We start from the raw sequence: 14,057 nt of genomic DNA, 5'->3' as shown, positions 1-14,057 counted from the left end.
GCAAGGAGATCCAGAAGAATGAAGAGATTGAGGTGGCCTGGGTCAGATGTGTGGAGGAGGTGAATTAAGACTTTGTAGAATGCTCTTTTAGTGCTTTTGAGGGAACGGAAACCAGACTGAAATGTATTGGAGAGATTATTGACATTATGCTGAATTGTTATTTGGCTCGCACCTGCACATTCCAATATCGTTTGACAAAATAGGATGGATGAAGATGGGCCAGAAGTTGCTAATGGCTTTAGTGTCAACTCCAGCTTTTTTGAGGCGGGTGTGACGGAGAATGAGGTAGGAACAGAAGGAGAGAGAGTTCAGTATATTAATAATTAGTGGGGTTATCTGGTGTCTTATAAATAGGAATAAAACATTTGCTTTGTATTTGTATAGTTTATTTCATTGATTTAGATGTAATATAATATTTAAGTTAAAATGTTATTAGGTACATTTAAATTTGGTTGCATACTTGTGATGTGGATGAAATGAAGTTTAAAATGCATTATTATAATTTATCAATTAGCTGTTTTAAAGTTGTGACTGACGGTAAATTGTAGTTTATAGGTGATACTATTTTTTAGCAAAGATTAAGACATTAATGCTGAAATGCATGATAATAAGTTGGTAAAATCCTGAAACTGTATATAAAAAAGTGAAATTGTAAAATAAATGTTTAAAATGGGTATGTTTATAAACTGTTTTGTATTTGCTAAATACAATTTTGTTCAAAGGTTTTTTTACTTAATTCCACTGAGTAAAAATATGTAATAAAAAGGGAGAGTTAAATTCTGAGTCATGTCCAAGTCTTTTGCAAGTTTGGGAAGCCTTGCAGTCATAGATACACTTGACAAAGTCATATGAGCTTTAAAGGCCTACTGAAAGCCACTACTACCGACCACGCAGTCTGATAGTTTATATATCAATGATGAAATCTTAACATTGCAACACATGCCAATACGGCCGGGTTAACTTATAAAGAGCAATTTTAAATTTCCCGCTAAACTTCCGGTTGAAAACGTCTTTGTATGATGACGTATGGGCGTGACGTCACTAGTTAAACGGAAGTATTGGTACGCCTTTGAATCCAATACAAAAATGCTCTGTTGTTATCTCAAAATTCCACAGTATTCTGGACATCTGTGTTGGTGAATCTTTTGCAATATGTTTAATGAACAATGAAGACTGCAAAGAAGAAAGTTGTAGGTGGGATCGGTGTATTAGCGGCTGGCTGTAGCAACACAACCAGGAGGACTTACTTGGATAGCAGACGCGCTAGCCGACGCTAGCCGCAGACCGCACGGATGATCGGGTGAAGTCCTTCGTCTTTCCGTCGATCGCTGGAACGCAGATGAGCACGGGTGTTGATGAGCAGATGAGGGCTGGCTGGCGTAGGTGGAGCGCTAATGTTTTTATCATAGCTCTGTGAGGTCCGGTTGCTAAGTTAGCTTCAATGGCGTCGTTAGCAACAGCATTGTTAATCTTCGCCAAGCTGGAAAGCATTAACCGTGTATTTACATGTCCACGGTTTAATAGTATTGTTGATTTTCTGTCTATCCTTCCAGTCTGTTATGATCCGCTGCCCGGATCATATTTCTGTTTGTTTTATAGTCATTTGTGTTTTTCTGCTAGTCTTGGACTCCTTCTTAGTATCTATTTAGCACCTCTGAGTTTAGTTACCATAGTAACTAATTACGTTCACCTGCCGCTGGGGTTCCCGACACACACCTGTTGGTTATTATTGACATTATTATTTAAAGCCTGCCTTCTCAGTCAGTCGTCCTGGCTTCTTTGTTTTGCATCCCGCGACTGCCACGTAGGTTTGTTCTCGTTTCCTAACTCCTGCTAGTAGATACTATCTGTGCTAAGTGTTAGCCTTAGCTTCCGGTGCGCTCGGCACCTCGTCCTGTCGGGTTGTTTTCTGTTTTGTACCAGTTTTGTGTTATTTGATAATTAAATCATGTCTTTACCTGCAAATCCTGTCCGGTTTTCGTCCTTTGCATCTTGGGAGAACAAAAATCCCGCCGCACCATGAATCCAGAACGTGACACAGTCAGGGGTTTATTTATTTTGTTTCTATCTGCATTTGAGCCCGTTGCTATCACGTTAGCTCCGTAGCTAAAGTGTTTCGCCGATGTATTGTCATGGAGATAAAAGTCACTGTGAATGTCCATTTCGCGTCCTCGACTCTCATTTTCAAGAGGATATAGTATCCGAGGTGGTTTAAAATACAAATCCGTGATCCACAATAGAAAAAGGAGAAAGTGTGGAATCCAATGAACCCTTGTACCTAAGTTACGGTCAGAGCGAAAAAAGATACGCCCTGCACTGCACTGTAGTCCTTCACTCTCACTTTCCTCATCCACAAATCTTTCATCCTCGCTCAAATGAATGGGGTAATCGCCGCTTTCTCGGTCCAAATCGCTCTCGCTGCTGGTGTAAACAATGTGCAGATGTGAGGAGCCCTTCAGCCTGCAACGTCACACTACTTCCGGTACAGGCAAGGCTTTTTTTTAATCAGCGACCAAAAGTTGCGAACTTCATCGTCGATGTTCTCTACTAAATCCTTTCAGCAAAAATATGGCAATATCGTGAAATGATCAAGTATGACACATAGAATGGATCTGCTATCCCCGTTTAAATAAAAACAATTCATTTCAGTCGGCCTTTAATCTTACTTAATATCTGTCAACATTTTCATTTTAAATTATGAGAAAACTCCCTTAATATTATCCACAACAAAAGAAATGTGTCACTATGGTTAGTTAGGGCATCCATCACCTTTCACATTTCAACCAATACGGTACCTATTCCCGGGACCTGGGAATTAATACCGGTACTCAACGGTGCCAATTTTCAGTACTTTTGTGTGTGTTGATAAAATTAATGTTTATAAGAATTAACATAATAATTTTTTTTTTTTAAAGAGCTGATTTTTGTAACTGCTGACCAGTTGTTGTCTCTTGTTGTATTATTACATTTCTGAGTCAATTGCTTTGTCAGTATTAAAAACTGCAACATCACACCAGAAGGAGTTTGGCTGAGTCCGCTCTCACTACTGCGGAGTGATGGTCAAGTGTTAGATTTAGGGATGTAACATACGTCCACACATTTTTTACCGTTTGTCCCTCTTGACTTTATATATATTTTTAAATAACTAGAGTAAATAGACATATTGTTATAAAAGCCACTATTGTGCATGTTTTATTTTTTTAACGCTTCACTGGTAGTGTTTTAATCATAGTATTTTGTCTGTTTTGATGGCTTAGCTTTTATTGTTTTAATATTGGTTTGTACTGTAGCACTTTAGGATTTATTTAAATGAAAAGTGTGTTCCAAATAAAATATATTATTTAGTATTTCTGGCGAGTGTTTTACTCTTTGGTTGTACTACTCCGTTCAGCGTTCCTTAACGGACTACAAAACCACTCCTGTCTCGTATTTCTCCGATTGATCATTCTGTGATTTGACAGCACAGCTTGTAGCTTCAATGTGCAACATTGAATAGTTCAGTTGCTCAGACAGAAATATGCTTATTCAAGTTTAGATTGGGGTATATTGTTTCTTAATGGCTAAATGCGTTAATGTCTCTTGTTTTCATGTTAGGAGATCAAGGGTGATGGGTCAAATGCAGAGAATAATTTCGCCACACCCAGTGTGTGTGTGACAATCATTGGTACTTTAACTTAATTTAAGATAGCGAGCGGGCACCAGTCAGTCTGTGAGTCAAAGTGCAATTATTAATCATGTTCATTTAAACGGTAACACTAACCGTCAGGGGTTTAGTGGTTATTATTAATACATTCCTAGTTAAAGTAGGCTGAGTCTGCAACTGGACATGACGTCACTCGCAACCCAGGTACCATAACGTTGCACTATTCAATTTTACGTGAATCGGCGCCCGGTAGGACCAGCAGCATTCAGTCGGAGCCAAAAAAAGTACTGAGATTGGTCCCCTTCCTAATCCCAGGGTATGTGCTCATTTTTCAATTACAATATCAAAGACTTGTAAGACATTTCTAAGATCTCTAAATTGAAAAATGAAGACTATATTTTGGGGAAAAAAGACAAATATGACAACTTAAAACTGTTTAATGTAATATGTTTAACTTACTATGAATGCATTCTTTTAAGGCTTTATTGACCCGAGGGGACCCTGTCATTAATAGTCAGAGCAATTTTTAAAATTAAGTACTATATGATTTGTTTTTTCTTGATTGTGCAAGTCGTTGTGTGGAAGTGTTATCAGGATGGCGCCGCGGATGGTTGCCACGGTACTGCGCTCTCTTGTAATTGTTGCGTTTTTCCTTATTTTTGCAATTTTTTATTCCCCTTTTTTGGTCTCTTCCTCGAGAGAAGAACTATAAAATATTGGACAGTCCTCTGCCAAACTTTTTTTACTTGTTCTCATTGAACCAGAAAGTTACGCAGAGATTCTTACTGGAGGAGGAGCAACTCTTTATGAACATTGAAAACAAGCAGGTGCACTCATTAAACAGAGGTAGAGGGGATTACGCACTGTGCTTCCATCCAGTCACCTGGCGAATGTCCACTTCCTGGCTAATAAATTGGACGAACTGCTGCTCCTTAACACCAGAAATATAGATTTTTGTAGATCTGCTGCCCTGGGTTTTACTGAAACCGTAAACCAGTTTATTAACCACGGGAGTTCTCCTCCTTTGTTATGGTCGGTGTTTACATCCGACCTCAGCCTTGGGTAACAGTAATAAAGAGTAAGGACTCTTATTGCTCTGTTCACATTGCAGCTTTCGAAATCTCTGATCACTGTCTAATTCCCCTCATCCCGATTCCCGACCTACAGGCAAAAGTTAAAAACTGCTAAGCTTGTAGACTGTAAAGAGATGGTCAAAGGAATCAAAAGAGTAGTTACAGGCCTGTTTTGATCGTACTGATTAGAGTGTCTTTGAAGTTGCTTTAAAAACTCACTGACCTGTGACATCATATGTCAGCTTCTCTGTGTGTGTGCAGACTAAGACCTTCTGCACACACAACAAGAAGAAGCCCTGGTTTTAACTAGGGCTAACTTAGGTAGTTGTGTCAGGTTAAAGAGAACGCCTGTTCAAGCAGGCCAGGAACAACCGCACGAGGAGATCAGGGTAACAAATAGGATCTACACTTTGTGGACATACAGCATTATTCTCTGTCTAAGCATGTCAGCATCATCCTCCATCTCATCATTGATGATGTGGCCTGAATATCTTACATTGTTGCACACAGACAGGGTTTGACCAGACAAGTAGAAAACTGGGAAATTAAGATGTTGATCCTCCTTGGTCCAACATATTACCATACTATTTGTGGCATTATACTTGATGTCAAACTTGACTCCATAGTCTAGAAGCTGTTGAAACCCTGCACTACTGAAAGATATAATGGCCAAATCATCAGCGTGCATAAAGTGGTTGAGTAAGGTGTTCCCAAATATGCACCCTGTTCTACAATCTCTCAACTGCCTTGACAAGGTTATCCATATAAAGGCCTGGTGATAGAAGCCCACCCTGCTGTACCCCATTGCCAACTCTAAAAGGAGAGGATAAACTACTCCCCCATTTTACCTGCATAGTCTGCCTGTTGTACCAACATGCCAGAATATGTATGATGACCCCTATGCTTTTGCTTGGTGAAGAGTTTGTGATGGTTGACTCTGTCAAATGCTTTAGATCGGGGGTCACCAACCTTTTTGAAAGCAAGAGCTACTTCTTGGGTACTGATTAATGCGAAGGGCTACCAGTTTGATACACACTTAAATAAATTGCCAGAAATAGCCAATTTGCTCAATTTACCTTTAACTCTATGTTATTATTAATAATGAATTATATTTACACTTAATTGAACGGTTTAAAAGAGGAGAAAACACGAAAAAAATGACAATTACATTTTGAAACATAGTTTATCTTCAATTTCGACTCTTTAAAATTCAAAATTCAACCAAAAAAAAGAAGAGAAAAACGAGCTAATTCGAATCTTTTTGAAAAAATTAAAAAAATAATTTATGGAACATCATTAGTAATTTTTCCTGATTAAGATTAATTTTAGAATTTTGATGACATGTTTTAAATAGGTTAAAATCCAATCTACACTTTGTTAGAATATATAACAAATTGGACCAAGCTATATTTCTAACAAAGACAAATCATTATTTCTTCTAGATTTTCCAGAACAAAAATTTTAAAAGAAATTCAAAAGACTTTGAAATAAGATTTAAATTTGATTCTACAGATTTTCTACATTTGCCAGAATAATTTTTTTGAATTTTAATCATAATAAGTTTGAAGAAATATTTCACAAACAGAAGCTAAAATGAAGAATTAAATTAAAACGTATTTATTATTCTTTACAATAAAAAAAATAAATTTACTTGAACATCGATTTAAATTGTCAGGAAAGAAAAGGAAGGAATTTAAAAGGTAAAAAGGTATATGTGTTTAAAAATCCTAAAATAATTTTTAAGGTTGTATTTTTTCTCTAAAATTGTCTTTCTGAAAGTTATAAGAAGCAAAGTAAAAAAAATTATGAATTCATTTAAACAAGTGAAGACCAAGTCTTTAAAATATTTTTTTGGATTTTCAATTTCTATTTGAGTTTTGTCTCTCTTAGAATTAAAAATGTCGGGCAAAGCGAGACCAGCTTCCTAGTAAATAAATACAATTTAAAAAATAGAGGCAGCTCACTGGTAAGTGCTGCTATTTGAGCTATTTTTAGAACAAGCCAGCGGGCTACTCATCCGGTCCTTATGGGCTACCTGGTGCCCGCAGGCACCGCGTTGGTGACCCCTGCTTTAGATGCATCAATAAAACCTACCAACATTGTAGAGCCCTGCCCTCTGTATTGTTCTACTGCTTCTTTAAAAGCATAAATACACAAGTCAGTGCTGTGCTTGCTCTTAAAGCCAAATGGGTTGTCCGCGGTGCAAATAAGATCCCCAACTCTGTCTATTATCACACTTTCCAGCACTTTAGATAGTATATAGCAGGGGTCACCAAACTTTTTGAAAGCAAGAGCTACTTCTTGGGTACTGATTAATGCGAATGGCTACCAGTTTGATACACACTTCAATAAATTGCCAGAAATAGCCAATTTGCTCAATTTACCTTTAACTCTATGTTATTATTAATAATTAATGATATTTACACTTAATTGAACGGTTTAAAAGAGGAGAAAACACGAAAAAAATGACAATTAAATTTTGAAACATAGTTTATCTTCAATTTCGACTCTTTAAAATTCAAAATTCAACCGAAAAAAAGAAGACAAAAAATTAAAAAATGAATTTATGGCACATCATTAGTAATTTTTCCTGATTAAGATTCATTTTAGAATTTTGATGAAATGTTTTAAATAGGTTAAAATCCAATCTACACTTTGTTAGAATATATAACAAACAAAGCTATATTTCTAACAAAGACAAATCATTATTTCTTCTAGATTTTCCAGAACAAAAATTTTAAAAGAAAATCAAAAGACTTTGAAATAAGATTTAAATTTGATTCTACAGATTTTCTAGATTTGCCAGAATAATTTTTTTGAATTTTAATCATAATAAGTTTGAAGAAATATTTCACAAATATTCTTCGTCGAAAAAACAGAAGCTAAAATGAAGAATTAAATTAAAATGTATTTATTATTCTTTACAATAAAAAATATTTTTTTACTTGAACATTGGTTTAAATTGTCAGGAAAGAAGAGGAAGGAATTCAAAATGTAAAAAGGTATATGTGTTTAAAAATCCTAAAATCATTTTTAAGGTTGTATTTTTTTCTCTAAAATTGTCTTTCTGAAAGTTATAAGAAGCAAAGTAAAACAATTAATGAATTTATTTAAACAAGTGAAGACCAAGTCTTTAAAATATTTTCTTGGATTTTCAAATTCTATTTGAGTTTTGTCTCTCTTAGAATTAAAAATGTCGGGCAAAGTGAGACCAGCTTGCTAGTAAATAAATACAATTTAAAAAATAGAGGCAGCTCACTGGTAAGTGCTGCTATTTGAGCTATTTTTAGAACAGGCCGGCGGGCTACTCATCTGGTCCTTACGGGCTACCTGGTGCCCGCGGGCACCGCGTTGGTGACCCCTGGTATATAGCATATTGGCTAGGGTGATGGATCAATACCAACCCTATCTTTAATAGGTACAGGTACTAAAATAACTGTCAGCATAGCATCTGGCAGGATGCCATGCGTTACCAACCCTGTAAACCAGATTGAGAGCAACACAGCTACAGGTGCTCTGCAGTAATATTATCCATGCCACATGCTTTGTTATCTGCTAGTTGCCTGATGACTTGGGAAATGGGGCTGATGTGTACCACTTCCTCCTCTATGTTGCCTATACAATATGGCTCACTTCTGACACTGTTGAATAAAGCAGCATAGTGATGCCTCTATAGTTCAGTTATATTTCTTCCACCAGATACACCCTCAATGTTACATGGCAATGCTGCTTTAACCCTATTTATATTTTTAACTTCCTTCTAGAAGCCTGTGACATTGCTGTCAAGCAGTTTTCACGCCATAGAGTCAGCTCTCAGGGCTTTCTCATGCTTGCCAACAAAGCGCACTGCATATTTGTATTTAGTAGGGTTATACGGTATACAGCTACTAGTATAGAATTGTGGTACTAATGAATGAAAAGTACCGGTTGGCCGTATTTTATTTTTTACAGGCATGACAGCGTGTCATCACGTCATGACATTGCTGGTTTTACGAGCAGAGGAGCATGTTTGGCAGCGCAAGGTTACTGAGTACTTAGAAGCAGACACAGTGTGTAGACAGAAAAGTGAGAATGGACCAATGCGGTCGGCGGCCCAGAGACGGAGGAAGTCAAGGTGAGGTCGCCGGCTAGCGCGTCTGTTATCCCTTCAAAGTCCTTCTGGTTGTGTTGCTGTAGTCCGCCGCTAATACACCGATCCCTCCTACAGCTTTCTTCTTTGCAGTCTCCATTGTTCATTAAACAAATTGCAAAAGATTCACTAACACAGATGTCCAGAATACTGTGGAATTTTAGGATGAAAACAGAGCTTTTTTGTATTGGATCCAATGGGGTCCGAATACTTGCGTTCTCTCCATGACGTCACGCGCATATGTCATCATACATAGACGTTTTCAACCGGAAGTGTCGCAGGAAATTTAAAATTGCACTTTATAAGTTAACCCGGCCGTATTGGCATGTGTTGCAATGTTAAGATTTCATCATTGATATATAAACTATCAGACTGCGTGGTCGGTAGTAGTGGCTTTCAGTAGGCCTTTAACAAAAAAATGTGAAAAAACTGAAAACATGTTTATTTATATTGTAGTTTCTTCAAAATAGCCACCCTTTGCTCTGATTACTGCTTTGCACACTCTTGGTAGTCACCTGAAATTGTTTTCACTTCACAGGTGCGCTTAAAGCTCATCGAGAGAATCCCAAGAGTGTGCACAGCAGTAATCAGCGCAAAGGGTGGCTATTTTGAAGAAACTAGAATATAAAACATGTTTTCAGTTATTTCACATTTTTACGGTGTACAATGTAAATAGTCATGAAAATAAAGAAAACATATTGAAAGAGAAGGTGTGTCCAAACTTTTGGCCTGTACTGTATGTATAGGTAGATCACCTCGACTTGGTCATTTGAAAAGTAGCTCGCTTGCTGAAAAAGTGTGGGCACCCCTGGTCTAGGCCAGGGGTCGGCAACCCAAAATGTTGAAAGAGCCATATTGGAGCAAAAATACAAAAAACAAATCTGTCTGGAGCCGCAAAAAATTAAAAGCCATATTACATACAGATAGTGTGTCATGAGATATGAATTGAATTAAGAGGACTTAAAGGAAACTAAATGAGCTCAAATATACGTACAAATGAGGCATAATGATGCAATATGTACATATAGCTAGCCTAAATAGCATGTTAGCATCGATTAGCTTGCAGTCATGCAGTGACCAAATATGCCTGATTAGCACTCCACACAAGTCAATAACATCAACAAAACTCACCTTTGTGCATTCACGCACAACATTAAAAGTGTGGTGGACAATATGAGACAGAAAAAGAAGTGGCATAAAACACGTCCTAGGAAGTCGGAGACAGTTATATATGTAAACAAAATACGGTGAGTTCAAGGACCGCCAAAATGAGTAGGACAAAACGGCGCTCGCCAAATACTGGAATCAGTGAAGCATGTTTAATATAAACAGTGTGCTTTATAACAATTAGGGAGGTTTGTGTCATGTTTGTCCTCCTACAGAAACCATATTAAAACCCAAAATATTTTTTTTCCCGTCATCTTTTTCCATTTTTCACACATTTTTGAAAAAGCTCCAGAGAGCCGCTAGGGCGGCGCTAAAGAGCCGCATGCGGCTCTAGAGCCGCGGGTTGCCGACCCCCGGTCTAGGCCATAGCTCAATGCGATACCAATGTCAGAATCAGGCGGACCAAACGTTATTTACGGCACTCAGATTATTGCACGTGTGTAACTTGTTAGGATCCCAATGCTAACAATCACCGGGAGTGGTCAACAATTGAAGTAGCTAAAATGATATCATATTTGACCATTGGGTGTCTGGCTCACACGCGAAGGAGCGTTGTCTGTCTTGACTCAATCCAGGTACTACAGAACCTGTAGTGATGCCAGCTGGTTAATATACTGTAGTTCCTCTCTGTTCAACAAGCTGGGTCGTCACCGGAGTGGTAAATTTGTCAATCTACACACTAGAAACATCCTCCAGCCCAGGAGGAGGCAATTGGCCAGGACTCAACAATAACATATTGGTAAGAGTGAGAAGTGTGTGTGGGATCCATATTGAAAGTGTGTTTGAACAGGAAGAATACAGAAAAAGACTAAGAAAACATTGACACTCACCCAAAAGGTATCGTCATGTTGGGCAGGAGTCTCTGTTGTTGGGGTTACTTGAGGAAAAATGCAAGCAGATGAAGACAGAATGTTAAAATAGTTTCTGGTGTGCTGACTCAATGAGAAAAATAGAAATACATGACTAAAAAAATCAGTAAGAATACTCAGAGTAGATTTTCAAATGGAAAACTATTTTATGGTGACTTAAAGGGGTCAAATAATGATGTTTTAACTGCATTTAAAACATTTCGTTGAGGTCTAATCAGGGGTCCAAAACCTTTTTTGCACCAGTGACCTGTTCAATGTAAGCATTATTTTCACGCACCGGCCTTCCACGTGTGGCAGATAAATACAAGAAAAATAAGAGCATGTAAAATACAACCCACCATAATGCTAAATTAGTGGGAGCCCTATAGTTTCTTTGCAGGTAAATGTTATCTACTTTTTAATAATAAACCATCAACCTGCTGTGGAATGCAGATGGAAATGATTGTTTGGCAACAATCTGGCACATTTACATTTTATAAGTTCATTAATGTGCATTGTATCATGGAACAAAGATATAACTAATGTAATAAATGGTAACTTCCTATCAAGAGTTTAATTACACATCTTTGAACAAGATTAGGTCTCGTAGGACAAATGAAAGTTATGTCTGAGACAATGCAGTCGTTTATAATTTATTTAATGTTTCTCTGCCAACCGGTAACAAATGCATAACGCACTGGTGGTCGGGCACCAGTGGTCAGGCACTAGTGGTCTATATAACTTCTCTGTGAGCGCTTTGAGTATCTAACAATAGAAAAGCGCGATATAAAATCTAATCCATTGTTATTATTATTAGAATTATTATTATTATTATATAACATGTGATGGTGGTATTTTGGTCCAAAAATTGCAATGATTTTGTCTTGCAGACCATCTTGTTGCTTTCTGACTGTCTCTTTAGAATGCGTTGTTTTGTGGGCGGTTTTATTTACATGCCAAAGTCCCCCTCCAGGCCACGCCCTTTTTGACTGCGTCTTCTCCCTGTCAGCCATGTTGTATTTTAAGCGCTTCCATATCAACTCTACTGACAGATTTATTGTAAGTTAGAAATATTGGCTACTTTTTATTAAAAATGGCAACAACGGAGGATTTTTGCATGCATGTGCATGTATGAACCAGTTTGCCACAACAGGAGAGTAGAGAAAAATAAGGAACTTATTGACTACGACTTTGGACTACAACTGAATAAACATGGCATACTCGCGCAAATCTCTTTGGGGCAACCTCTACCACAGGGGTCACCAACCTTTTTGAAACCAAGAGCTACTTCTTGGGTACTGATTAATGCGAAGGGCTACCAGTTTGATACACACTTAAATAAATTGCCAGAAATAGCCAATTTGCTCAATTTACCTTTAACTCTATGTTATTATTAATAATTAATTATATTTACACTTAATTGAACGGTTTAAAAGAGGAGAAAACACGAAAAAATGACAATTAAATTTTGAAACATAGTTTATCTTCAATTTCGACTCTTTAAAATTCAAAATTCAACCGAAAAAAAGAAGAGGAAAACTAGCTAATTCGAATCTTTTTGAAAAAATTAAAAAAATAATTTATGGAACATCATTAGTAATTTTTCCTGATTAAGATTAATTTTAGAATTTTGATGACATGTTTTAAATAGGTTAAAATCCAATCTGCACTTTGTTAGAATATATAACAAATTGGACCAAGCTATATTTCTAACAAACACAAATCATTATTTCTTCTAGATTTTCCAGAACAAAATTTTTTAAAATAATTCAAAAGACTTTGAAATAATATTTAAATTTGATTCTACAGATTTTCTAGATTTGCCAGAATATTTTTTTTTTATTTTAATCATAATAAGTTTGAAGAAATATTTCACAAATATTCTTCGTCGAAAAAACAGAAGCTAAAATGAAGAATTAAATTAACATCCATTTATTATTCTTTACAATTAAAAAAATTTATTTACTTGAACATCGATTTAAATTGTCAGGAAAGAAGAGGAAGGAATTTAAAAGGTAAAAAGGTATATGTGTTTAAAAATCCTAAAATCATTTTTAAGGTTGTATTTTTTCTCTAAAATTGTCTTTCTGAAAGTTATAATAAGCAAAGTAAAAAAATGTATGAATTTATTTAAACAAGTGAAGACCAAGTCTTTAAAATATTTTATTGGATTTTCAAATTCTATTTCAGTTTTGTCTCTCTTAGAATTAAAAATGTCGGGCAAAGCGAGACCAGCTTGCTAGTAAATAAATACAATTTAAAAAATAGAGGCAGCTCACTGGTAAGTGCTGCTATTTGAGCTATTTTTAGAACAGGCCAGCGGGCTACTCATCTGGTCCTTACGGGCTACCTGGTGCCCGCGGGCACCGTGTTGGTGACCCCTGCTCTACCATATATGGAGATATTTGCTGACGTAATCAAGACAAAATTCTTCACTAAAGTCTCAAATTACAAAGGGTTCGTTTGGAGCAAGTTTGAAAGAAAGCAAGATTGTTTTATAAATATCTCTGCCATGCCTCCATGGTTTCATTTAAAATTTTCGTATTTAGGTGAATCCCAAATACACAAAACAGGTACCAACAAGTAAAAATACATTGGTTTTGCATAATAGGACCCCATTAAACATGACCAGAGACAGGAATACGGCCGTTACTAAAGACAGTACTTTTTTTTATAATAGTAATGGTTAATTTATAATGGTATTGTAGATACCGCGGTATTACGGTTTCAAAATCTGCTCAATAATGCCGTGACGGTACTAAAAGTAACTTGGTGAGTGTAGTTTTATCTGGCAATTTTGCTTTGGCGGGTCTGAAAATAAAACTATACATCTCAGAATCCTCTCTGCGGCGCAGGACGGCAATGCCAAGAGAAAGGAAGCAGGAAGTTAAGTGCGTTCCACTTAGTAGTCAATAAGAGGAATTGTTTTTTTCAAAATAACTTTCTGATTTATGTTGCTCACGTACGGCTCACCACTCATGGGAGGGGCCATAGAGGTCGGGTGCATTGTGAGCTGGGCGGCAGCCGAAGGCAGGGCACTTGGCGGTCTGACCCTCGGCTACATAAGCTAGCTCTTGGGACGTGGAATGTCACCTCGTTGGGGGGGAAGGAGCCTGAGCTGGTGCACGAGGTGGAGAAGTTCCGGCTGGATATAGTCGGACTCACTTCGACGCACAGTAAGGGCTCTGGAACCAGTT

The 14,057-nt window shown here is 37.1% G+C and overlaps 1 protein-coding gene across 2 annotated transcripts in view; it reads right to left on the bottom strand.

Annotated features, from left to right (window-relative positions):
• The window catches only part of LOC133658771 (NT-3 growth factor receptor-like), a 97,768-nt gene that overhangs the window by 34,139 nt on the left and 49,572 nt on the right, over window positions 1-14,057 (bottom strand). For both annotated transcript variants that reach the window (XM_062061152.1, XM_062061150.1), the window contains one exon: window positions 10,843-10,889. In XM_062061152.1, the coding sequence (XP_061917136.1) occupies window positions 10,843-10,889 (47 nt within the window). The remainder of the gene's footprint in view (window positions 1-10,842; window positions 10,890-14,057) is intronic.

Source organism: Entelurus aequoreus, linkage group LG10, assembly GCF_033978785.1.
Source record: "Entelurus aequoreus isolate RoL-2023_Sb linkage group LG10, RoL_Eaeq_v1.1, whole genome shotgun sequence".
In the NCBI taxonomy this organism is placed as follows: Eukaryota; Metazoa; Chordata; class Actinopteri; order Syngnathiformes; family Syngnathidae; genus Entelurus; species Entelurus aequoreus.
The sequence above is the reverse complement of the archived record's forward strand: the minus strand, read 5'-3'. Positions and strand labels throughout refer to the sequence as shown.